The 27,001-nt window shown below is 43.3% G+C and overlaps 1 protein-coding gene across 1 annotated transcript; it reads left to right on the top strand.

The window, feature by feature from the left end:
* Positions 1-770: 770 nt before the first annotated feature.
* ntn2 (netrin 2) lies at positions 771-26,517 on the top strand. Its single transcript, XM_085360659.1, has 6 exons — positions 771-1,821; positions 14,206-14,394; positions 18,769-18,918; positions 21,016-21,069; positions 25,974-26,048; positions 26,132-26,517. Exons 1-6 carry the CDS (start codon positions 771-773, stop codon positions 26,515-26,517), a joined length of 1,905 nt encoding a protein of 634 aa, XP_085216785.1.
* The last annotated feature ends 484 nt before the right edge of the window (positions 26,518-27,001 follow it).

The raw sequence follows: 27,001 nt of genomic DNA, 5'->3' as shown, positions 1-27,001 counted from the left end.
TACAGCCTGGCCTTCGTATGTAGAATCCACCCCCCGTCTTTTTTTTTTTTTCTTTTTTTTTTCCCTTCTAGGACCAGCGCTTGCAGCAGTGCTTTGACCAGGGTCACACACGGTTCACTGCTCTGCCGCACCACCAGGGATTATGGGGTGACTTCTGCCATGCTGCTCAAGCATGACCAGAAGGCTTGGCCAGTTTTGACCTGAATAGCGTAGGACTCGAGTAGTGAATGAGAGGCCGGCATTGAAATTCAGGATGCAGCTACTTGCAGTCACTTATGTCTCTCTTTAAATGGTCACATTCTCTCTCTCGGGCCCCTCATCTGTCTGATCCTTTGACAGGCTTTCAGTCAATGAAAACATTCACTTGTGGCCGTACAATGTAAAAGATTTTATTTAATTTCCTTTATAAGGGGAAGTATAATTTGGTTTTAAAGATACACAACATTGGGTTTTTTGTTTGCTTGTTTTTTATGCAGTACATCAATGCCACTTTCCATTTTCTATCCTGTTATGGTAAAATATGTCGATGACATTGACCCTTGTGTTTATTTCTCTCTCTTACAGGAAAGGCTCTGGTCAGCCTGAAGCGAAGGGTCACTGAGCTCAGACACTCTTCTTCCACTGACTCACAAATTACACACTCACGGGGGGGGGGAGTCACACACTGACACATCAGTGCAACGACGCAGACACTCAGTTTACACACTTGGGCAAACACACATACCCTCATCCTTGCACATAGACATCCAAACACAGGCCCCTTGAGCAGGATGAGGGAACCTTGGAGGTACCTGCTGGGCCTGTGCCTCCTGGCATGCTCAACCTTCACCCACAGTGCCGCTAATCCCTTCACAGGACAGCAGACTCCTCCAGACCCCTGCTATGATGACACCGGTGCAGCACGCCGGTGTATCCCTGAGTTTATCAATGCTGCCTTCGGCAAGGAGGTGATGGTTTCCAGCGTGTGTGGCCGACCTCCCTCCCGTTCCTGTAGCGTGGTGGAGCGGGGCGACGAGCGGCCTTCTGTACGCACGTGCCAAATCTGTGACGCAGCCGACCCTCGCCGTGCCCACCCGGCTTCCTACCTCACCGACCTCAACTCGGCCCACAACCTCACCTGCTGGCAGTCGGAGAATCTGAACACCTCTCCGTACAATGTGACTCTCACCCTTTCGCTGGGTAAAAAATTTGAGATTACCTACGTCAGCCTGCAGTTTTGTTCACCACGACCCGAGTCCCTGGCCATATACAAAAGCATGGACTATGGCAAAAGCTGGATGCCCTACCAGTTCTACTCCTCGCAGTGCCGCCGCATGTACAACCGACCCAACAAAGCAACCATCACCAAGCAGAATGAGCAGGAAGCTCTTTGCACAGATGGTCACACTGACCTTTACCCGCTGTCTGGAGGGCTTATAGCTTTCAGCACTCTGGATGGACGGCCTTCTGGTAAAGATTTTGACAACAGCCCAGTTCTTCAGGACTGGGTCACCGTCACTGATATCCGTGTGGTCTTTAGCCGGCCGCAGATGCCCCGGGAGTTGGTACTAGGGGCCGGAGGCAACACTGGAGGGAGGGATGATGACCCCATGGCAGTGACATCAACACTCCCAACTTATTTCTATGCAGTGGGAGACTTCCAGGTGGGCGGGAGGTGTAAGTGCAACGGCCATGCCTCACGCTGTCTGAAAGACAAGGAAGGTAAACTGGTGTGTGACTGCAAACACAACACGGAGGGACCTGAATGTGACCGCTGCAAGCCCTTTCACTATGACCGACCTTGGCAGAGGGCCAATGCTCGCGAGGCCAATGAATGTCTGCGTAAGTCTCTCTTCTTATCTGTCATCCGTTATGTGCTTTTAACAATGTTTTAGTTTTTCTGCTCTAGATATCTCGTGGATATAATCTGGATATTGCATGGGATCATTACTTCAGGTTGCAGACAATCATAAAAAAGTCTGAATTTGAACAACACTGTGGCGCAAAAATCAGTGCAACAGTGGCTGCATCTAAAGTTCTGATTGCATGTCTTAGCTGAGCAGATGAAAATTAGGAAATGCCTGAAAATTTCAATGTTTGTCTATTTTGTTGCGTCTTTTCACGGCACAGTTATTTTCAGGACGTGAGCTGAACTGAGAGGGCACCAAAAATGATTTTATACAGAAGCAACACAGAGAAAGAGCGAGCTGTAGAAAAGGATAAATATGAGTTGGAAGACCCGTGTTTGACTGTCATAAGAGTAATTAATGATGTTGCCAGAACATTATGTTGTTTATACAGGTGAAGAGTTGTGCGCTGACAACTTTGGCAATGTCTCTCAAAACACAAGCCCATACGTTCCTTTCATTTCTCATCAGCCTCTTGCATTTACTGTTCCAGTAGAGAAAAACAGGGCTACTGCACTCAACTACATCCTGAACTTGTCTATTTAAAAAAGGAAAAAATTGTTTTGCACAAGCAAGTCTAAACAGTGGATGACAACAGCTCGACTCATTGGCACACGGCTACGGCTAAGACTTCCAAGAATGTTATTTGGCAGCGTTTGCCGTCACCTCACGACACACTCAGTAAAAGTCATCCAGACATGCTCTGAAAGCATGCCAAGAAAAATCATGGCAATTTCTGTGGCAATTTTTGTAATGTAAGTAGATTACCTTTGTATAGGATCAGGCCTTTCTATGACACCAATTTTATGGCTGTACAAAGGTCTTGCTTACATGTCACATTAGCGTTTTTATCAGGATTCATCCTCTAATGTGTGGCTGTTTCTTTGGTGGTTACACACAAATATATATATATAATTATTATTATTATTATTATTTTTTTTACAGCGTTCTTCTGTTGGTGTGAATAGACTTACGTTGAACTCAATTCAGGTCAATTTTGCTTGTCATAAAAATGTGTTAGCGTAGCAAAATAAAACCATATTAGAAACCACTGTCCCTGCTTTAACCTTTATGAAATAAAATTACAGCCAGAGAAGGAGGGGGGAGAAACGGGAGCAGAACATTGAAAAACTCAGTATATTTTTCTAACATGTTGTAATTGCCCTGTGAGCTGGCCTGAGTTCATATTTAGCATTGAACAGAGCCAAATCTGTTTAAAGGGGGCAGAGAGTGACAGAGCCAGAGAAGCGAGGCCGTTCTAGCCTTAGACTGGACTTAGAACTGACACGGGAGATTTCAACCTTACTTTTGGCTTTTCCTCCTCGACGCCCTCGCTTTCTCGGCTCACAGATGCAGGCACACATACACCTAACCCCTTTCTGTAACAATATCCTGTCAATCCCTGAGTGATTTCGCCCTCGTACTTTTGCGCACGCCCTCCTTCAAATGTCCCGTAGCCGTTTGTGAAGTGTTACGCCCGCTTTCCGTAGATCTCATCTCTGTGGGATTGATATGTCACTTTTACCCAGAAGTTCTGGCCTAAATAGCCCGGCTCCACGGGCCAACTACGATGACCTAATCCCGGTGTTGATACAGGGCAGTTAAAGGTCTTTGCTAGTCGCACGCTATACCTGATCACACATCCTGATTTGCCAACAAACCAGTCCCAGTTGTCCCTAATTTCACGTTCCACAAGCTTCTTTTTTTTTTGCTTTTTTTACAGCCTATTCCACTGGAACCACTTCCAAAATATTCTTAAAGTAGCAGGAGGGCCTTTTAAAGAGGCTTCTCAGTGTATAAATAAAGCCCCTTAAGAAAAAAAAATGCTGCCGTGCCTTGTCGATTTCTCTGCTTGCTTTTCTTTTTGAGACGTTACACAAACTGATTGGGGGGGTAAGAGTGGTAAGTTACATAGTGGAGGAGTCCCTTAGGTGTCATAAGAGGTCCTGGGGTTGTTTGGGTTTGGAGGGAGAGTCTGAAAGGTCACGATCCTCCGTGCAGGGGTGACGGAGTTAAGCTGATTGGGAGGTGGTTTGTGGGTAATGAGGAATTCAGAGTGGGCAGATTTGGAGCCACATCAAAAGCTGTTTTGCACCCTGCCACTGAAGCCGAGTCGGCTCTTGAGAAATTATGTGCCTCTTGGCTGATTTTTTTTTTTTTTTTTTTTTTTTTTTTACCCTTTCAAGTTCCTTTTAAATGTTGTGCAAGGTTTTGGTCTTATCGGTCTTGACTTAAATCTTAACATGCACAACGTGAACATCGCCTCCAACAGAACTTGGGTTTTGCTAAATGTTCGACATGCCCCGCACCAGGATTTCTGTCTGTGCTCTTGGCAAACTCGCATAGCGTCTCCAGACACAAGCCATGCGCACACACGCCCATCTGCCGCCTCCCTCTCTATGAATCCTGCCTCGAGACATTGGTTTACAAATCCCTGCTGTAGTAGTCGGAGAGGGCAGCCTCGTAAAGGATTGTGTCTGTTTGTATTGAGGGAGACATGATGGAAAAATCTGTGATTTATCTGCTCGGCGTCCGAGCCACAGGAGAGAATAAGGAAACAGATGGATAAGAGCTATTTGGTTAGTGGTTGTGATGGAGTGTGGGCTTTTCTGCTGGCGTGGCCGGTCTCGTAATGTAAATACTTTATGTTAACTTAAAAATATGAGACACTAGATCATGCCATAAATTGAATCTGCCAAAGTCGCACCGTAAGATGAAGAGCCCTCTTGTGGAGTCAACGACAATGTGACATCCTGAGTAGATGATAATTTATGGTCTCGTAGCTCTCTGTTCTTGGCTGTGTCCACAGCCGTCTCGGCCCTGTTTGGCTGCAACAACAAGCTGCTCTATTCTCCAGCCCTTCCTCTCCCTCATTTGTACTCAACCTGCAGGAAGTCCAGAGCACTGCTGGGACGCTGCGAGCTCAGGGCCAGACACCATCCATCCCCCAGTGGCCCACCGAGCCAGATCTGCTTCCAGTGTTGAGCCAGGCGCGCTGGTATGCATTAAACAGGGAAGTCATTTAAAGACTGATTGAACTGCTGTTTCGTCTGATTTGCCAGAAATGCAGGTGAGCTGCGGTTAGCAGCGAAAGCCGAGTGTTTCTGCTCTGCTGACGTCTTTGGGCATGGTGTTGAATGTTTTGAGTAGGAAATTTGACACACTGGGTCCACGGAGGGAATGAATGATATGGTATTCTTCTTTTTTTTCTGCACAAGAGGGTTTAATTTTGAAATTAAACAACCAATCAGTCAAAGACCTTTTCACTGTAGACTCTCGTTATACCTCAGGCCATGTCATCACCTGAAGGAAATCCCACAAATTAGTTATTACCTCTGAAAAAAGTTATTAGCTGTTATATAATACGTAGATGCTATTAGATCATGTCTGCTTCACTAATGAAACAGTGGTCTTATTAAAATGTGACTTTTACAGCGGAAGAGGAAGGAGAAGCAGAACGGACAGATTTTTGCGAGTCTTGTCACAAACCCTCTCAAGCTTTTCAGGGGGCTTGTGGCTTTTTGTGGGCTCAGCTTATGTTTTTTGGAAACTATTAGCTGGAATTAGGGGGACATTGACAGATGGGTTTCTTAGGGAAAGCAGTGTGATCCAGCAGTGGTGTCAAAGCAAGAGGCCGGCCAGCAACACATGCTCAGAACCATTACTCTGATGAAGCTTTCAGAGCTGGAAACTCTGAAAGACCACAGAAGCGCAAATTCGCCGCTTTTTTTTCCTCTTTTTTTTTTAATATCTCTTTTTCCACCTTTTCATTTCTCTCACTGACAAGGGGCAGATGGTTATTCAATCCTTATTAGAATTTCAAAATAGGCCTCCATCCTTTCACAGCACCCCTCCTCCTCGTCCTCCTCCGCCTTCACCTCCGCCAAGGCCAAGCAGAGGTCAGGCCCGCGTTCCAGTCATGGAGCAGATTCATCAAGACACTTTTTAGAAACTTACTTGTTAGAAATGACCTCATTCTTAAACATCCCACACATGAAAGCATGGCACAGTATGCGTGAAGATGCATCAGCGACTGATTTCACAGATGAGCAACGTTTGTGTGCTTTTATTTTGAAATGAAAAGCTAACATCACCAGAGCACTTGGTACCTTAAACTGGTACAACATGGTCAGCTGAACTTTTTTTTTTTTTTAATTATTATTATTTTAATCTGACTGTAGAGGCCATTATGAAATGAATCTTAGTAAGATGCTAAATATAGATGGCTAAGGATGTACGTTTGTTCCATTTTCCTAATTTCACTAAGTGACCTCCGCTGCCTTTGCCATGGAGGCAAAGGGGGAAACGATGCTTCAGTTACTTTTGTTTGTATGTGTGCTTGTTGAGGGGGCGTGGGGGTTGGTGAGCAAAAGAAAGTGATTTTTTTTTTTTTTTTTTTTTTTTTTTTTTTTTTAAAGAAACCTCCTGTGCTTTCAAATAATTACACAGCCGCAGAATGTTGTTTTTAAAATCATGCCTCTGGGATAGTTAGCGTGAGACACGAGAGTTATGGTATGGCGAGGCCAACAAACATAACATTAGGCCTCTGAATTCTGTTTTGGTGGGGTGCGCGCGCTTTAAGAATTTGAAGCAGGTCCTTTAGGACAGCAGGATTTGGTCACTTTGACTGTAAGCTTTGCTCTTTGCTTTTATTCCCTCTGTCAGTATTGCGGCTTTGGTTCGTGGCCAACCCGCAAGGGACTGATGCAGTTCTCATTCGGCAAAGCCACCCATAAAGGCTTCCTGGCAAGAATGAAGCGCAGTTAAACAAACGTTCAGGACAGCAAAGTGTCAAATAACAGCGCTTAATGTCAGCCGGGTTAAAATGCTGGATGCTCCGCGGCTGCCCGAGGCCAAGGGAGTGCGCGTTAGTGTGCGTACGAATCTCCTCGCGTCTGTGCATGTGTGAGAGCCACATGTAATCTGGAAGTGTGATGTAGCATTTCATCCCGGTGCCAAAGCAAACTGGTGGAGCTGCAGTGTGTGTGCCCACCCTGCTTTCCCAGGCCCACATCAACTCTCACCCACAGATGGTAGCAATCACCTCCTGAGGTGCCCTTCACCTCCAGCGTTGTCTTTGCTCTCTGTCCTCGTTGTAGCACACACTTCAGTGTTCCCTCTTCTGCCTGGACAAACTCACGCCTGCTGTTTTGTATTTCATCTATTTCGCCTCACTGATATCAGCCTCCTCCTTCTATCGCTGAATTCGTCATTTCGTAATGTTTTTCCTCTTCATATGTTGTTGCAAGTGTTTGTGTTCTCTTGCCTGGAAAAAGAAGAAGAAAGAAGTAGTATTTTGGCTGCCAGCCGGTATTGCTGGTGGCAACAAGTTTCAGAGGGTATTAAAAGAAAGTATGTTTTAGTATGAGCTCCCTTTTAACAGGTTTTCATTCATGTCTATACCTGACTCAGACGGTGGGGAAATAGACTGATCTAAGCAATCAGTCGCTGGCATCGTTTGCATTTTGTGTACTGCATTTGAAGTGAAGTCAAAAGAAGACTGCATCCATCTCCACTGAGGAAGTTCAGCCCATGAATACATCTTACAGACCGGATCTGTAAGTCAGGCTACCTCTGCTTCTCACTGCTGATTTAAACATCACCTTTACGACTCCAAAGCCGCTTCAAATGTTCAGCTATTATTGGGGTTTGAGCCACGGTTCTCCACCATTTCTGCTGTCATCTCTGGCCAAGGTGGTGAATTTTCACAGTATGTTCCATCTGTCACTTTCTATTTCTATTTCTAACCCAAACAGGGCATCTCGTGCAATGCCCAGAGGCTACATCATGCATGTGTGTGCCAAGAGTCAAGGCAAAAAGTAAAAACTGCTGCACTTTACCTTGGTTCTTACTGATTCTCCATGATGATTTGATTGCACAACATCCTCTGCTGCTTCTCCTGATTGCATCTTATTGACTGTGACAAGGAAAAAAAGAGCAAGTAAGAGACGGAAAGCAAAGGCAGTGGCAGGACAGAGATAACGATGTAGGGATGTGAAGTGGACCAGTGAGGGGAAACAGAGCTAAGGACTCAAATCTCACTGACACCAGGCCCCCAACCTGGCAACCCTCCAGACTAATCTTATTAAAATCTCTCTCTGCCTGATGCCATCCAGAGAGAGAAAGTGGAGATGCAGGGAAAAAGGTGGACGAGAGCGAGGGCCAAGGCAGGAAACGAGCAAAGGAGAGACGAGCGACCAGCATTTGAGATGGGGTCTTATGAAAGTAAAAAGAGAGGAGGGGTAGCAGAGGTATTAAGGGGACTCTTAAGTTCAAAAGGGCTCCTGAGAGCTTGCTCTTAAGCCAGCGGCGTGAGGCTAACCACAGAACCCATCAGAGGGAGGGGAAGTCTGAGAAGTGGTATCATATCTGAAATTGAAAGATGTCTGTGTGTATGGGGTGGGGGGGAACAAGAAGCTCTTGCATACTGTACTGAGTGTGTAATGCACCCAGCCGGATTTCCTGTTAGTCCTCAGCTCTGACTCTTTAAGTCATTGTCTCAGCTTGATGTCCACAGCTCATTAGAGTCTACAGATCCAGCAGAGCTTACATCTGCTTATGACTTTTATTTTATTTTTTTTTACCCTCAGTCCATATTATTTTGTGGGCAGTTATTACCTCTTGAGGCACTTATCACTGGTGTGTGTGTGTGTGTGTGTGTGTGTGTGTGTGTGTGTCCACACTGTACACTGGCTTGGCTATAATAAGGAGCTAATTAACCGGGTGTTCCCCTTGGTGCCCTGAGCAGGTGGCTGGAGCAGCCAGGTGGAACTCGGCCCAAACACACACACACGTGCATTGGCATACACACATACACACACATGATGGCAGCAGCCCATATAGCAGAGCCTGTTTGGCCAGGCGAAGAGAGCACCCAAGGGGGGCTGCTGCAAGCAAGTCTGGACTGTGGCATGGGCCAAGAGGGGAAAGGTGGTTGGTGTGAGCGCACTCCAATTTTCAAGGACCAATTTTAGCCATGGGATTTGTGTTTCGCACAGGCATCCAAAATCAATTGGCTGTGCTCACTGTATACGTACGGCTTGGCTTTTGTTCGGCCTGAAGGAAAATCGAGGTTAGATTTATCCCGGAGATATGGAGTGGATGCAAGAGGGGTGATGCACTCACAAACACGCTCGCATTTTTTTTGTTGTTGTTGTTGAGCAGAGTCTTTAATGGCCAATTTGGCATTCGTACTTGACGAGTCAACACGCGAACCTCTTCGGAGCACATTTCCTCGTAGAGGCATCTTAACACAATAACCGATATTAAGTGGTGTGGTGTGTGTTTAATTTTTTTTCCTCTCGATCTCGAAATATTTCCTCTTGTTTTGAAAAACACAGATCACCTAAGATGACGAACTGTGTAGGGGGAAGGTACCGGGTCGAAACAAGAACCGCAGATGAAAGTTTTGCACTTGGCACCGTTCGGTTTGATGACAGTGTGGTGAAACAATTCATTGCTCTAAAATTTTCCAAAGGGTTCTCCTCCTCCCTCCCTCCCTTTATTTTGGTCTCCGCATCCCTCCGTTTGCCAAGCCTGTAGCCTGTGTTTGTTATTTGATTTCCACGACAACACGAGAAACCAGCTTTACGCATCCTCGAATTGGACACTGACCCACGGAGGAAAATCGTTCACTTTGGGGGGCAATCACAGACTCTTTGCTGACTTTGCTGCCACCCACAGAAGTCCTCCCCCATACTGAAATGACTCCCCCCCCCCCCCCTTCCTCCTTTAGATAAAAATGAGTCTTTATGCACAGCACTACTACGGAAGCTTTGATGTGTTAATGAATTGAAAAATGGTCTTCAACAGAGTTCAGTTATCCCCGCTGAGCCTAATTTGGTTGAGAGGGTGTGCAGTGGTGGTGATGGTAGGGGGTGGCATTTTGGTGGGAGGTGGTGTGTGTGTGTGTGTGTGTGTGTGTGTGTGTGTGTGTGTGTGTGTGTGTGTGTGTGTGTGTGTGCGCGCGTAGGCACTTCAAAACAAACCCATAAACATTCCAGGATCTTTGGGGCAGCTGTAGCTCTGAGTTAACAGCACGCAGGGTGTGAAGTGCAGGAAAAAAAACACATGCAGGTAGCATAGAAACACCTACTTGCTTTTAATTTTTTTTTTAGTGCTGATTTTCTGGGATTTGTTCATTTTTCTCCTGCACTTTTTTTTTTTTCTGCATCCATCCCCATTTGCGTCGTTCTTTTACTGTCAGATACTAAACTTTTTCCAATTCTTTCTTCCTGTGACAAAATGTCTGGATGTCGTTAAATCCTTTGCAGCTACACGTGCTAAATCATTTAAAGGTTAAATTCTGGAGCTTTCCTTTACATTCTCCACACTTAAGCGTGTCCAAGCTCAGTCCGGTCTTTGTTGGCCGATCTTATTGCACAGCTGTAAATCTAGAGGATGCCATAAGAGGTCCGCTGGTACTTCAGCTGGGCAGAAAACGCGATCCATCGCTTTCATGTTCTGCTACAAGGTGTTAATGGTCACAAGTGCTCACAGCTGTGTGTGTGTCTGAGATGCTTGATCACAATCACAGACCCCTACCTCCATGCCCCCACCCGCTTTCCACCCCTGCAGCCCCAGCCACTCAGTGTGACGTGTGTGTTCTTTGTCACATTTCCCTTAGAAGAAGTTGGACAGGCTGTTTAGATCTTCACATGCACACACACACACATGCAGGGAGTCTCTCACCAGTCGATGTATATTGTTTTTCCCACTCAAACCTGGGACCAACCATCTCGCCATCTAAGAGCAGACTAAGGGTTAAAAGGCTTTGAACTCATTTTTCAAACTTTGTTCAGGATTAAATTGCCCCGCTCCCCTAACACTGCCTTCATATTCCATTTTGGATAATTCTCCAGGGTTGAGAATTAATTCTGATCTTGGACTCTCCAGAGTATGAAAGCACAGCAAATAAATCCAGCAGGGTCTCTACACAAACAGCGCTGCCTTGATATGAATTTATACATAAAACATTATTTTCATTAGCTCGAGGATTCCATACAAATTGGGCAACATAATAACCAGATGGAATTGGGAAACAGTCTGGGAATGTGCTCCCCTTTTTCTTCCAGGGCCCGCAAGAGGGTGAGTCGGGGGGAGACTTGGCCTCTTTCCCAACCAGGTGCCAGGCTTTCCTTTGAGTGTGGACAGCGATATGTATTGCTCACCATATGTGGGGTACTTATTGCTTAACATTTGCGCTTGAGGGATTCTCCTCCAGTGAAGTTGTCCTTTAAGTGATTGCAAAAGGCTCAGATCATTGAACTTAATAGAACTGGAGAACTGACCTTGGCTGGAGCAGAGAAATGAAAATCATCTGTAAATTATTGGGAAATATGTCTTAAAGGTCACACATTATACCATTATCATTATAAGTTCATCTAAGTCTCATATCTCTCAAGAATGTGCATGTCAAGTGTCAGCTTAAAATACAAAACGGATTTCTCATCCTGCAGTGGTTGTACAAACACGGTCTTTGCTGTGTTTTATAAAGTTTCCCTTAAATAAAATAGGGGCCTTGGCAGTGGCAGCTTATCTGGAACAGCGCTGTGCCTTCTCCTGCCATTGCAATAGATATCTCAGAACAGGAAAAGTAAAGCAAAAGAACTTTGGTTACCCGCCATAAGCCCAGATCCTGTAAGTATAGACTTACCCACTGTCTTGTAACAAAACTCCAGAATTCAGCCACACGTCTGAACCAGAACTGGACCCAGAGCAAGGAAAGAGTCTTACAGAATGAAATGCTGCACTAAATTTTCACATAATAGAGTTACCATTTCTGAAATCACTTGCATTATGGCTATTTATTTTCCACTTATGTACAATCGGGCTAACTGAGTTTAGCCCGCACTACAGGACATGAAGAGACATGAAAATACCCACTTGTAGCAGGCTCAGTATTAAAGGCATTTTTTGCTGGCCTTTTGTATTCTAACACAACGCTGGTGAGTAGGCGTATATACTCAGGTCGTGCAAATAGTTGCCAGATTAGCTGTGCAACATGCTAACAGTGTTTTCCGATCAGGCAAGAGTGGGTAAAGTGTACTGCATTCATCCAACACTAAACATTAGTTTGATTGTAGTATTTTTTCAGATGTATAGCTAAGAGCTTTACAGAGCTACAGGCTCAAACCAAAAAATAAAGAAGTAAAGGGTCATGGGGGGGGGGGGGCTTTGTTGAAGATGAGGACTGTGTAGTTGTGACATGACGTTATGGAAGGCCCTTATAAGTCGTTTTTAAGGTAGTTTCTGAACACAGTTTGAGTAAATCTCTATTTTTCTAAATCACTTATAGTCCACCTTTACATATTTGTAATGAAATGGGTACTGAGATCTCATTTTCTACGAACTTGTAACAAAATAAGTTTAAAAGTTCTGTGTTCTACAACTGGTTTCTTATTTTGTCAGTAGTAAACTTAATTACTGAAAAGATTTATATAATTGAAAATAAAAAAAACTGATATTTCCCAAATCTTTGGAACAGCATTGTTGTTTTAAAGGAGTGACAGAGTCATTTAAAAGATGATTAATTATTAATTGGTCTTTATATAAACACTAAAAACTTATAAAAGCGGGGGTTTAATACATAGAACATAAAAGTGACGTTGGACAAAATTTTATTCAGTAGTAGTGGTGGTGATGATGATGATGATGATGATGATGATTATAAACTACCTGTTTTCATTGCCCATTATGGCACTTAATTACTTAATTTTCTTATTTATTTTACTGTTTTGTGTCTGTGTACAATGTATTTGTACATACTGTCTGTGAAAAGCTCTTACAAACTTTTATTTACTTACTCAACACAAAGGTGTAAAGGTACCATGTTGTGGTTACAGGTGTTGCAGGTGTGTTATGTACCATTTTTATGCTCTTTAATTCATACACAGCCGTAGTACCTTAGTAGCTCGGCTTTTTGCCTAGCAACTTCAGAGTGGTGACGTGTCCTCATGAAGTGACTGCACCTGGGCAAGAAATAGCTCTACAAACAAACAAGATATAATGTGTTAATTAGTGAGGGCTGGCAGATTTAGTTGCCGCCGGTCAGAGCCAGGCTAGGTGTTTGGCCCTCGTAAGAGGCTGTTCTCGCTAGCTTCATGTTTATCCATCTGGCATGAGGATGGTGTCAAACTTGTAGCCCTGCAAATATGATCATGTATACACTGAGTGAGTGGGTAAGACAGAAAATATACATTTCACATGTTTCTGTAACTGACCCCTCTGCGCCTTACCCTCACCCAGTGTGTTTTAACTTAGTCTCTGTTGCTACATCCTTCTTGTTTTATTCTAAACATTTATTGTGTAGTGAAATCTATTTCCTTGACGCCTCTCCAGTTTGACTAAAGTTAATGAATATCACTTTCTGTTGTGATCCTCTAATACTTCTGCTTTGCCACAACTGTTGACATTTTCACTCAAACAGCTCTGCTGTTGTTTACCGCTTTTCAAATGCATCTGCAGATAACTTTGAGCTAAAGCTAAGCTCAGCGACAGTTGACTTTGAAGCCACGGCCAAGTCTTCAGGTTCCAGGTCTGACTTTGATTTAACCAGCAGAGGTTCTGGATCAAAGTCTTACACAAGCAAGAAGTGTGGGTTTCTCATTAGACTTCTCAAATGCAAAACCCCCACGTTTAGATAATGAAAAGAGTTTATCAATAATGTCAGAGTTGGTGAACGCAGTTTTATGCTGAGGAATCAACGGAAAAGACTTGTGAGCAAAAGAGACATTAAGGAACCAGCTGGATTTCAAGGGTAACTGGGAGAGCTATAACCACCCCTCACATGTCCCATATATCCTGCTCGCCTCATTTAGAAGACAGCTAGCTCGAGCCCATTCCTATATCTGATTTGGTCTCGCTTTTAATAGATCTAAGAAGTCTTTACTCATCAGTGATTCATGAAATTAATGTCTCTCTTTCCAGTGATTAATAACTAATGGGCTGAGAGAAGCCGAATTCATTAATTATGAAATGGGGAAAATGAGCTCTGCAAATATCACTTTTGATTGATGAGTTCTGGAATAGCAGCCAAGCCCACAGATGCAGCATAGATTATAAACCACTTATTATTATTATTATTATTATTATTATTATTACACTGCCTTACTTGAAAATCTTTCCCAGCTCTCTTGTGATATACATACCCCACCAGTAAGGATATATTTTACTGCTGAGCGTGCTCCATGTGAACATTTCAGCCTGCTAAATTTATGTTTGAACCCTAAGATAAATACTGAGAAGTTATTGTAAACTTTTGTATCTATCCTCCTCACCCTTGCCGATACCATAACGGCTTTGCTCTTTCCCTCCGCAGCGTGCAACTGCAACCTCCACGCCCGCCGGTGTCGATTCAACATGGAGTTGTACAAGTTGTCAGGGAGGAAAAGTGGCGGGGTGTGCATGAATTGCCGCCATAATACCGCAGGACGCCACTGCCACTACTGCAAGGAGGGCTTCTACAGGGACATGGCCAGACCAATCACCCACAGGCGAGCCTGCAAAGGTGAGAATCTAACAAGAAGTAACAGTAGTGTTTATGAAGAACTTTATTACTAATTTTCCAACGTGGCTTTCAAGATAGTCTGTGCTATTTGCTGCATGAGCTCATTCCTCCTCTATACTTCTATTAGGCTTCAGTCAAGCATACTGCAGAACTGTAGCACTCATTCATTTATCCTTGATTATGATCAGAGCTCGCTCTTCATCTGCTGTCAGAAATATAACACACAAGTGGTTTCCTGGGAAAGAATTACCAACCACAAGTCACGAGCACGGATTGCTTCGCGTTATGTCAGTCATTAATAGAGTAGAAAATATTTGTTTATAGATATATGTGATTATATGAAAATGTCCCAGATTATTATTTTAAATGTAGTTTAGCTTTTTCTTTGGCGCTACTCGGTGCTAAATGTTTACAAAATGTTCAAACAAACACTGATTGAGCCAGTCTATGTGTTTGAGAAAGGGGAGAAGTGGTAATATTTTATGAGTGGAAACATATGTTGTCATGGCAACTCTTACTATATATGTATATATTAATAAAAAAAAAAAATCAGCATGTCTGATTTGCCATACCATAGCAGAGAGAAATGATTTGATACTATGCCTGGAGTCTTTCTGGCCACCCCACCGAATGTTTTCCCCCCTTGCCCACACACCACATAATATTTTCATGTAACCAATGCATGTCTCATGGAAAATTGATTTCATTATTTCACATTTGCAGTGATATTTTTCAGCCCCATATTATGCTGGAAATATTGCAAAAATAACACTTGTTTCCTGTATTTGATGCTCGAGAAAATACTCAAATAAATAAGAGTGTTTTGTAGCCGTATGATCCAGATGAAGGTTTAAAAAAATCACTTCCAGAACATAAAAAACGGCACTAGTGAAAGCTGCCAACACTCATAGCCATGAAGATCTCCTGGCTGTAATTTCACGGTGGGAATCTCTCGCTGGCTTCTCGTCAGTTTTCCTTCTGCAGCCTGTAATATAACACCGAGAGGTTAGAAATGGCATGATATCAGGCCGCAGTTGCCCATGGTAGTTTCAATGAGATGTTGAGCCATTCATCGTGTAATGGCCAAAAAAATTACAAAAAAAACCCTCCACAGCGACTTGGTCACATACCTTAAAACTTAAGTCATTTGACCTGTTAATGCACTGAAACAATAACAGAAAGGGATCTGCTGCACCCCTGACAACAGATCCGCTCTGAGATGTGCATCCCCATGTGCAAATGGTTCTCTCATCTTTCATTTCCTGCAGTACGTGGAAGCATAATGTTTTCACACACATGCAGGCCACTTGACACTACAGTTTGTCTGCGATCCAAGTCAAGTGATCAGGTTATAAACAGTTTAACACCCTCCTTTCCAAAAGCTCCAGATGTGACAGAATCCAAGCTTACATTTATAAAGCTGAGGGGGCCAGCTCCATGATTGATCCACAGCATTCTAGGAGATGTCATTTGCTTTTGCTCTCTTTTTCTTCATCTCTGTCTTGCCAGATGGTTTACAACCAGGACCTCTGATTGCACCCTGACTTATGACTTCCCTCACTCTGCCTTTCTACAAACCCATTAAACCTTTGTCTTCCTCTTATTCTCATACCAGCATCTATGATTTTCTTTCCAGCCCTTTGCTTTCCATGTCCTTTCTGCCTGTGACCCGGTCGCGACAGAGGTCAGGGGTGTGGTATTGTTGAAGGGGGTGCGTGTCATGTCGTCATGTCTGAAATGGAGTTACTGCAATAAAATACAGGTGTGTTCAGAGGAGGAGGCGGGAATAGAGGGAGGCTGGTGGGAGGTACAGAATCTAGAAGGGGTTGTGTCTGTTACTGATCAAACTTGTCCAGGTCTAGTTGTCTGTTCACAGTGTGAGGCGTATTTGAAGGAATCTAAACACAAAACCAGGATTCCGGAAGTAACGTGGATATTTTAAGTCCGCAAATCTGAAAGCTACTTTCCATGACAGCAGACAAAGGCAGTCTTCCATGTGTCCTCACCCCCAACTGCTCTCAGCGGATGGCTGCCCAGCCGTGAGCCTGGTTGTTCTGGAAGTTTCTTCTAGTTAAAAGGGAGTTTTTCCTTCCCACGGTCGCCAAGCGCTTGCTCATAGGGGATCATCTGATTGGTTGGGGTTTAAGTATTAAATGCCTTGGTGTGACTGTTTTTGTGATTTGGCGCTACATAAATAAAACTGAAGTGAACAAAGTGCAGTCACCACAAGTTGAGTAACACAGTCACTTAAAATCACTTGAATCACTTAAAACAAGCAGACGCCTGAGAAAGGGACTGCAAATCCCAATGCAGCGCCTGTCACATCTGCAGTCACATGGGCTTGAAAAGCCATCAACATCTGAGGACATTTTTACAGCTTTCTAACTGGCTCTAGCCTCTGCACATAAAACCTCAGAAAAACAGTTTGAGGAAGGAAGGCTGGGGGTTAGACTGACACGACCAAACCCCCGTCTCCATCCTGCCTGCCCCTGACAGCTCGTTCAGATCTGGCCGTTGCTGGTTATTTACTGAACAATGTGAACACTGACAGTAACCTCTGAACTCCAAACAGTCAGAGTCTCAATTAGAAGGGAAGCGAGGGGGTCCTGTGCATCATTCGCAGTTTGTTTATACTGACCAGCCCTGTCAATGTTAAGTGATCAGTGCAGAGACAATAGCTTGTAAAACTCCTTGCCTTTGTCACATGTCTCTGCAGGAACAACTTGGGATTATGACATGGGTCATCTCACATGTGCTTTTCCTTTGGTCTGAAAGCATTTTTCATTACTTGAAAAACGGTAAAAGTTGACGGACCAATGCACTATATCATTTGAGTTTTATTGAGAATGCAAACTTCAGGAAAATCCCAAATAGTTCCTAGCCAGAAGCAGAAGAAACTCTGGCTCTAAATGAAGGTGGAGGTTGCTGGCACAGCATAAAAAGGCGTCTGGTGACCCCCGGCACCCGAATTAGTCCTGCATCACACCCTGCCACATGCTTAACGTTCTTGTCCTTAGTTCAGTCGCACTTTACCAAGTGCCTTCAAAGCTCAAGTTTCCCATTGGAGTCTGCGTGACTCAAATAATGGGGATTTTGCACTCATGATGAAGCATCAGATTTACATCTCGGCTTCAAACAGTGTGCAGCCACTTTGACACCTGTAGACTTCGTTGGCCTTGCCAGAAAAGGCAGACACGATTCTAAAGATCTGAGCTGAGCTAATCTCCTCACACCCTGCCGTCATGCAGACACTCTTGGGTCAGTTTCAGCCATTTAAACGCTCGCGTTGCCGATCCAACAGGTGGTAGGGTCCTCTCCTTTGTTGTAGCAACTTTAAAAAAAAAAAATCTGCGGGCGCAAATAAACACATTAACAGTTTCGTCAGGTGGTGGGAAGAAACCGTGGCATGTTAGCAGCTGCCTTTCCCTGGCAAGCTCTGTAGAAGTCTGCTGGATTACAGGGTTTTTCCCTTGTATGAAATATTGGTCCTTCTTGCCTTTTCTTGATAAGCCTGGACAATTACAACTATTGTGTTACAGCTGAGGCCCTTGCAAGTTTGCTTTTGCCTTTTTTTTTTTTTTTTTTTTTGTTAGTCTGAGAGTATTTTTCCAAAGTGTCAGACTGAAAACAAAGGGGGAAAAGGCAGAGTTTTCCTACTGGGTTTCATGGCTTATTGTGTTTTTGCTTTCACACTTCCTGTGTTCTTGTAAGCTTTTGTCAAATGGCTTCAACCAACACTCTAGGCCTCATATGATTAACTGCTCTTCATACATCCAAAAAAACTAATGAGTTAAAGTGGCTTAAATAAATCACCTAGAAAAGCAAACCTCAAAAGTCTTGCCAAAGTGAGGTGACCGGAGCATTGCCTGTTGGTGTTGGCATTTGGTGGGCATCCACGGAACTTTTGGGAAGTGATGAAACAGCAGAGCGTGTGTTACCAGGCAGGCAGGCACTAGGCTGCATGCAGCATTTAGGAAAGAGGAAACGAGCATTTGGTCTGCATCTCCTGCTGAAACTGATGCACTACATGCATCGTTCACCCGATCTAATAGCTTTCTGTGCTTTTAGTTGTCCTGTAATGTCCTCCACACAAATATCTTATTTCTCATCAGTTTTCTGGATATGCATGCAGTTTTTCACAATGCAGTAGTTTGAGAAACCTAGGTATAAAGGCTAAAGACATGTGGGCCCCCAAACATTCAGTATTAATGCAGTCAATCATTAATCAATAATATTTACTGAATGTCGGAGGAGTTTTGTCTTATCATTTTGCATTTTGCAGCAGGTTTGATGAACTGGTATCTCTTATCTCTTTTATCTGCCCCACCACCCTCCATCCCTCTTTGACATCTTCCCCCAACCCCCCCACGCCAGCTTGTGACTGCCACCCTGTGGGCGCAGCAGGCAAGACATGCAACCAGACCACAGGCCAGTGCCCCTGCAAGGACGGTGTCACGGGCATCACCTGCAACCGCTGCGCCAAAGGGTACCAGCAGAGCCGCTCGCCCGTGGCCCCCTGCATCAGTGAGTAACTCAGACACACATCCACACGCAGCTACCAGTTACTGCATGCGACACTGATCAGATCGTCATGGTTAATTTTATCAGCTTGCCTGTGACTATTAAAATCTGACAAAAAGCATGATCCATAGCTAAAGGCAGCACATACCCAAACCATGAAGAATACAGAACATAAGTGAAAACATACTTTTATGTAGTCTTTCTGGCTATCGGACAGACATAACCCGTGTGTGTGTGTGTGTGTGTGTGTGTGTGTGTGTGTGTGTTGACTTGCATAGCCACTGAAACTGCAATGACATTTCATGGAGAAGAGCCCAAAACGTGAGCCAAACGAGCGCCCCAGCATAAAGTTGGGTTAAATTGAAACGCGATCCATGCTAAAGGAACAAAGAGGCATACTGTTGTTAACGCTTGTGCTGTTATTCTACTTTCTCTTAACTATGTACCATATGTGTTTGTGTGTGTGTGTGTGCTCTAGTAGCTGTGTTTAGGTTTTTGATTTCCTGTAACAAGCGAATGTGAGTCCACGCAAGTTACGAATTTTGCCCGTGGGCCCAGCACGTGTCTGTGCCACATTGCAAACAATCAAAAGATAGCCTCCACCAAATCAAGTCATGCCGCGCCGCCCAGTGCCGTGACCAGCTCTGCCACACTGCCACACGGTGCCATGTTGTTCCTCTTGCATGCAGCTCCGAAGCAGATGGCGGATAGGCAAGAAGGAGAAGACGACCGTGGTCATGGATGGCAGACTATACTCGTTTAAGTGCCATTAGGTGAACTGTCTATCGAGAACAAGAGGAATAGTGGGTGTGGGCATGCTTAAGCTATGCACATTATGACAACCCTGTCTGCCATTATAGCCTGATGTCAGCATATTACCCCTGGAGGATACTGTATCCCAAGACAGAAGACAAATCCATTAAGAAGCCAATTAGTATGATGGCAGCAACCCACATCTGAATGATCCTTTCATCATCTGTCTATCTTCACAAGATGTGGCCATCGGGGCAAAGGGTCTCAAAGTGGCTTCTAGCAGCTGTGCCTGCCTTCACAAAGCTCCGTGCCCTTGTTTGTTTTTGTTGGCAGGGTGTCCATAATTTTAGAGAGACAACTGCTGCTTTTGCCTCAAAACAGCTTTCCAAGAAACCCCCCTCTGCCTCCTGCCAACACACTCTCACACACTCGGTCCAACCCCTGAACCTCCAAATCCAATCAAAAGCAGATCCTCTGGGTGGATGCTAAGCCGGCGTTCCAGTAATTCTGTTTACGGTAAAAGGAGAGGGGCCTGTTGTTAGCATTAGCATTTGTATTGGAAAGATGCATACGATTAAAGGAGTAGTCCTGGAGGAATTCTACAAGGCACTTTTTTTTTTTTTTGTAGCCAGCGGGCACAACAAGGGAGGGCTGTATCTGTCTCAAGATGATCCCACCAAAATTGCCCCTTTGCCATCCGTCCATCTGTCTATACATGCTTGCATGGAGATTGCACAGCAGTGTTAACCCCACATCTGTTAGAGGAGGATGAAACTAATCTAGTGTAGCCACCTTGCCATTGTGTGCCTACTTTCAATGCGCTGACTCCTCCAAACTGGTTTATGGTGTGATTCTTGTGAAGCATCAACTAACATTGGACTTTGATTATTTCTTCCAGTTAGTCTGAAGATCTCCTTAAAAAAAGACACTGAAACCACTGCATTAGTCTATGGCATGTATGGTTTATTTGAACCAGTCTTCCCTCTCACCACCAATAAGTATTCCTGTCAGTCTCTTAGCGTTTATCTAGCACGTCTGTCTGGAAAGCCCTGTGTATTTTCATAAGTTTGACATATAGTACACCACAAACCTACTGTGTGGCAACCCTGATTCTTCTTCTTTTTTTCCCCAGTGACCTCAAATAGCACTTTTTACTTCTTCTCAGTACTATTTCCCATCCCACCCCCATATTTGGGATCACATTTAATGAATTTGGACACACTTTGTTTCTTTGACCACACGTGCTCTCATTGTAGGCCGGCAGCCAGATCATTTCAGACATACTTAAAAGGTGTGGACTTAGAATTAATCGTTGAAATAACTTTGTGTTTCTTGTGCGTGTTTCAGAAATCCCTGTGGTCAACCCCACAGCTGTCGTGAGCAGCACAGAGGAACCAGCAGGTTAGTATATACTCCTTGCACCTTGAGCACCCCTACTTTATGAGAGGAACAAAAACATAAAATACGTGTCCAGAAATATTAAATATTAAGGCGTGGAATAAATATTAATAGAGGGCGGGTTTGCTCATTTGAAGTTCTCAGGGAAACGATTGCACTGGGGACGGAAAAATTTTACATTGTCTTAAAAACCTGTGTCCTTGGCATAGTTTCCCCAACTGCTAGCCTCAAGTTAGTGGAGACACGCTGTGCTCAGACTTTAAGTGCAGCTTTAAGCCAAGGGCAGAAGATAGGCAGCTGAGGTGATTAATTACAGTTTAGTTGGGAGATATAGTGGAAGGGGAACGTTGCGAGGCATGAAAAGAGTGTTGGCAAGTAACTGGGGGAAATTTGTTCAGTCACTCCCTCTAACACTCTAGGCTTCGGTCAATTACCCTGTCCGCATTTTTCATTCTACAACTGTTTGATTTAAATGGTGGTGTTGATTTGGAAACGTTGATTCATTAGTGGATTTATATCATATATTATCACTGAAGCGGCAGACTGTGCACCCCTCCCAAATTTGCTATTACTGCCATTCTTTTTAAAGCAATAATGGTTTTCTTGTTTTTATGTCCTTTCTCTTCTAAAAATAATACGTATTTTCAGAACCCTCACAATAAATTTTCCAACTTTAACTTTCGACTTAACTTTCGAGGTTGCATGCTATAAATTTTGAGGACTCGATTCATAGAGTTCAAGATGTTTATAATGGCTCTTACCGAGGTCCACATAAAAGGCCAAAATTGGTTGTACACTCCAAATAAAAACCTCCAGATATGTCTAATAGTGTGAAATGAAAAACATTCTTCTGGTGGAGAATTCGTGAAGTTTCTAAGGTAAATGTTGTAAAGTAGCTAAGCTAAGCTTACCGGTTACTGGTTAGCTTAGCAAAAATCCTGGACAAAAAATGGGGGAAAGAAATGGTGTATTACAACAGATTAATCGTGGTAGGTTAATTATTGAGATTTAGAGCAGATAATTGCATAAAATAAATCCAATTGGGATCAAACTTTACCTAAATGATTTCAATTAGGTGAGGTGAATTCTAGCCAAAGATCTTTCATCTCATTTTTTTTTACCATGACTATGTTTACAAGTGAGTGTAGTTAAAGTAAACATAAAATCAGGTCTTAAAATTATGTAAATACAACCTCAGAAGAACAACACATGATTATACTGTGTTATTATTTTTAAAAATGCTAACGCAGAATTGTGTGTGAAAGTACACCCTCAGTGTGAGCATCTCTATAAAAGCTGAAGTTCGGACAGTTTGCAGGTCTGGAGTATTCAATTGTGTATTAGCACAACATTAAAGAAGAAATGCATCAGAAATCATCTCAGAGAAGCAACTGATGCTGCTCACCAATCTGCGAAGTTGGAACTAGTAATTTGAAATCCATCATTGTAGAGTGAGAAAGATTATTCCACTGGTGAAAAACATTCAAAACCGTTCGCAGGAGTGGATGTCCCAGCAAATTCACCCCAAAGTCAAGACCGTACAATGTTCAGAGAAACTTCAAAACAGAAAGGCTACACCTCAGACTGCACATGCCTCAGCATGGTCAATGTTAAGTTCGTGATAATACGATTAGAAAAAGACTGGACAAGTATGGATTGTTTGGAAGTGTCTCCAGGAGGAAACTTCTTCTCTTTCGAACATGGCAGCACAACTCAAGTTTGCAAAATTGCATCTGGAAAAAATTCCTTTGGAAACATTGGAACTGACAGAGGGTGTACTTTCTTTTTACTGTGACTGTAAGTCCTGAATTTAATTTTCCTTAGACTCGCAGCTTCTTCACTCATTTACAACTTGTTCTGTATAACCTTTTACCGCCATCGCTTGGGTCTTTTTAACCCAAAGAAGCAGAGTCCAGCCCTTTCTTGTTTACTACTTTCCTGGGAAAATGTTACAGGGTCTAAGAACACAAGAGTCATTGATTGTCAATTCACCTCAGCTTCTACCAAACACACCAGCGCATTTCCCCCATCTTTCTCCTTCCTAAACTACCACAGAAAGAGCTTCACCATCAGAAACCTAAGGCCCCCAAAATCTTTTTGTGTAAGGGGCGTTGGATGCAATTTGTCCTTGTCATGGCACAGTGAAAGGGGCTCAAGGGAAAGAGGGCATCGAGAGTCTTGGAGCCAATTGTGCATGTTTTCAGCAGGCTGGCCTTCTGGGTCATTGGGCAATTCACCAAGAGCTTTTCCAGGTGATCACCCAGCAGTAAGTAGTGCTTCATGGGAAAGAGCATACTGTCGCCCCAGCCAGAGTTTCAAGAGCAGGTTAGCCACTGTATACAAAAACAGAGACCTACATACACAAAACAGCTGTGATCTAATGAAATCCATGCTCATCTCATGCACATGCACGCCTGTCACAGCTGCATGCATACTTACATGAATACCACATACTCTGTACTAATGAGAAAGCCCTTAAGTAGACTGTGATATTCTGCAACATTTATTTAAAGTAAAACGTACACACATGCACCACACACCTTTGCACTCATCCACACCTTCACTCATTGCAGCGTATTGAAAGTCATCTTCTTTCTCCTTTTGTGTTTCCCTTTCTTTCCTCTCTCTGGCTAATAAAATCTCCAGCACTCTGATATACAGCCAACCTTTCTGGACGTTTTAATGAGCTCCTCGGTCCCCCGTTTCTTCCTCCTCCTCAGTTCTTCCACAAAAAAAAATGAACAATACAACACCCTTTCACTCATACAACATTCCCAAAAGGGTCATTTTTCTCTCTTTTTTGTTTTTAAACTTGGACATTTCATGTCCAGCGATTTTTATTTGGTTTTCTTTGGAAAGCAAAAACGGCTAAATGGTTATTCCTCTTGAAGGGAACGAGAGATACCAGTCCACTTACCAGCGTGTGGTTTGTTGGTGGTCAACTTTTCACGTCCCTTCATTAGAAGTTCACCATTTTCATTTTTTTAAAACTTATTTTGTATCCTTCTCATAGATTTTTATTTTTATGCTGTGGATCCAAAATTCGATGTGTCACAGAATCCAGCAGCCTGTGTCAACCACAGATGAGTCTTACTAACAAACAACAGCATTTTTCTTTCTGCAGCTCCAATGGCAGAAATTGAGTTAAAAGCACAGTGAATGCTTTAAAGTTTAAAAGGGATTCTTATCATTGTTTTAGCGCACTTCATCTGTTTAAGCCTATTTAATCATGCTTATCTTCTCAGTTTCCCTTTCCTTTTGCTCTTTGTTCTTGCAAAACATGTTTTCCGATCTCCGAGAATACAGACATGGCAAAACAAATATTTCAGGACTACAAGAAAATAAACCACGCGATGTAATTACATGCATATGCTTTCAAATCTTTGAAGGGTTCTATAACACAACTGAGAGTTTCTTTCCGACCTTTCTGGTCCATTGAAACTGCTGTACACAGCTATTCCTCAACATAAAATTACAAACAACTTATATATATATATATATATATATATATATATATATATATATATATATATATATATATATATATATATATATATATATATATATATATATATATATATATATATATATATAAAAAATATAAATAATTTGTTTTTTTTCTTTTTTTTGTTTTTTTAATTTAATTCAGGTTGCAGGTAAGCTGTGAGTCATATAATAGAAGGAAAGGTGGCTGCTCAGGTTCCAAATGCTGAAATCAAGCGCCAAAGTGTTTCCAGCGCCACATGCCTGCTCTTTGGCCAAAATCTGCATGAGGGAAAAGCTGGATTGAAAAAGATGCTGGAGGACACAGAACAGCTAAACCAAACCGTGACTGGCCTTAAAGTCGGTCAGAAAAAGATCAGAGAATGGTCATCCAGCCTAGAAATCAATTTTGACTGTCATATTCATAAACGTAAAAACCACATCATTTGCAACCCCACCTACTAATGGTCAGCAGAGGTCATTGGTCCAGTGTGTGGTCTTAGTTGTCACTCTGGCAGCCAAGGCCTATCCACATTCATCCAACCATGACCTGCTTCCACCACGCTCTGCCTTTTCTCAAGGCCCCGGAGAACATGTCAAACTGAACACTTTTACTCCTCTGGTATGTTTCACTTGCCTCCCAGCACTGGCTGTTGCAGGGATTTGGATGTGTGATTTGTCAGAAGCTGTTTTTTAGCACACAAAAACCACACCAAGCCCAACTATTATTTAGCGCTGCTCCAGTTTTCCTTTCAGCCTTTGGCAACATCAGTCAGTTTGTAAAGGCAAGTATAAGTTTACTCAGTTATTATAGAAAAAAATACACATGTATTTAAAAAGTAGATCATGCTTTGATGTGTATTTTTTGTGTTTATAAAAAAATGTGAAATATATTAATGGGACGGGGAGTCAAAGTTGGCCTTTCTATATAGAAATCAGCACATATCACAATGTTATGTTTATATTTGCTTGATCACTGCGTTTTATATTTTAAAGTGATGTGACACTAATTATGCATTACAACGTGTTAGTAAGACTGAGCAAATATGAAAGATTCATGTGCTCCTTTGGTACCTTTTTCACCAATACTGTGACTGTGCCTAGCCTATAAATGCTTAAACACATTTCCACCACAAAAAAGAAGACTGATGACTTGTGTCAAAAATCTGTCCCAAAGGGAGGGTTCACAAGTGACTGGCATTTGGAGTCTGCAGATTCTGTTGACCATGATATTCTTCCCAAGGAAATCACACCGACTTCTGTTAGTAACACTATGCAACATTTGGTTCCCAAATCTGTCAAAATGAAGGATGGTTTTCAGTGCACCAAGAGAGAACTGGCCCCAGCCACATGTTGGTGGAAAACAAGCACTGGAGTCACTGCCTGCATTTCAGGTGTGAACTTGGTTGTCCTTATTTTTGCAGATTGTGAGTCCTACTGTAAACCAGTGAAAGGCAACTTGAAGATCAACATGAAGAAATACTGCAAGAAGGATTATGGTAAGAGAGCAGAATTCCTTTCCATACCATTAATTAAAAAGCGTAAAGAGTTTTGAGTGTGTTTCTTGCAAATGTGTTCCCAGCTGTCCAAGTGAACGTGCTGGACATGGAGACGGTGGGTGACTGGGCCAAGTTCTCCGTTAGCGTGGTGGCTGTGTACAAGAGCCGGGGCGAACCCTTAAAGAGAGGTGACAACATCTTGTGGGTACACATGAAGGACCTTGCCTGCAAGTGTCCCAAAATCCAGATGAGCAAACGATTTTTGGTGATGGGTGGCGCTGAAGGTGGAACGGGCCCAGGAGCAGGTCCAGGAGTCGGTCCCGGAGGTGGAGCCAGCAGTCCAGGGGCGGAGCGCATAGGCTTGGTGGCCGATAAGAACAGCCTGGTGATCCAGTGGAGAGACGTTTGGACGAGACGTCTGAGGAAGTTCCAGCGCAAGGAGAAGAAGGGGAAGTGCAGCAAAGCATGATTGGGAAAAGCAGCGTCCATCCCTACCTCTCCCTCCACAGCACTCAATCACAAATCCTGACTCTTGACTTCTCTTATCCCTGGCCACTCGAGTCCTTTCTTCTCCTCCATTGTGGGAACGCTGCACATTACAAAGACTGCATGTACCCTGCCTGTTTTAAGGACCACGTTTTGTGTATATTGTATAATTATTTTCATTTTTATTTTTCAAGTTTTTTTCATTGTAAGGCCACTTGTCTATTTGTCCGATTGGTTTGCCTTAAAAAGGGACCATTAAAAAGGGTGTGAAGTGTAGACAAAAGCAGGCGCCATTTCCCCCCCTCGACGACGGCAACTGAACTGTCCAACCCCCTGCTAAAAAATACAACCCCCTGACCTCCACCTGTCAAAACTGCCTGTCTTCTGCCATTTTAAGGTATTTCCATGCAAGACTACCAATGCTCACCCCTCACTGTTCTCTGAGGATTTTATTATAGAGTGTTTAT

The sequence above is a fragment of the Diplotaxodon limnothrissa genome, linkage group LG8 (genome assembly GCF_057381915.1).
Source record: "Diplotaxodon limnothrissa isolate DT_005_m linkage group LG8, D_limnothrissa_male_GT1.1, whole genome shotgun sequence".
NCBI classification, from domain to species: domain Eukaryota; kingdom Metazoa; phylum Chordata; class Actinopteri; order Cichliformes; family Cichlidae; genus Diplotaxodon; species Diplotaxodon limnothrissa.
The sequence above is the reverse complement of the archived record's forward strand: the minus strand, read 5'-3'. Positions and strand labels throughout refer to the sequence as shown.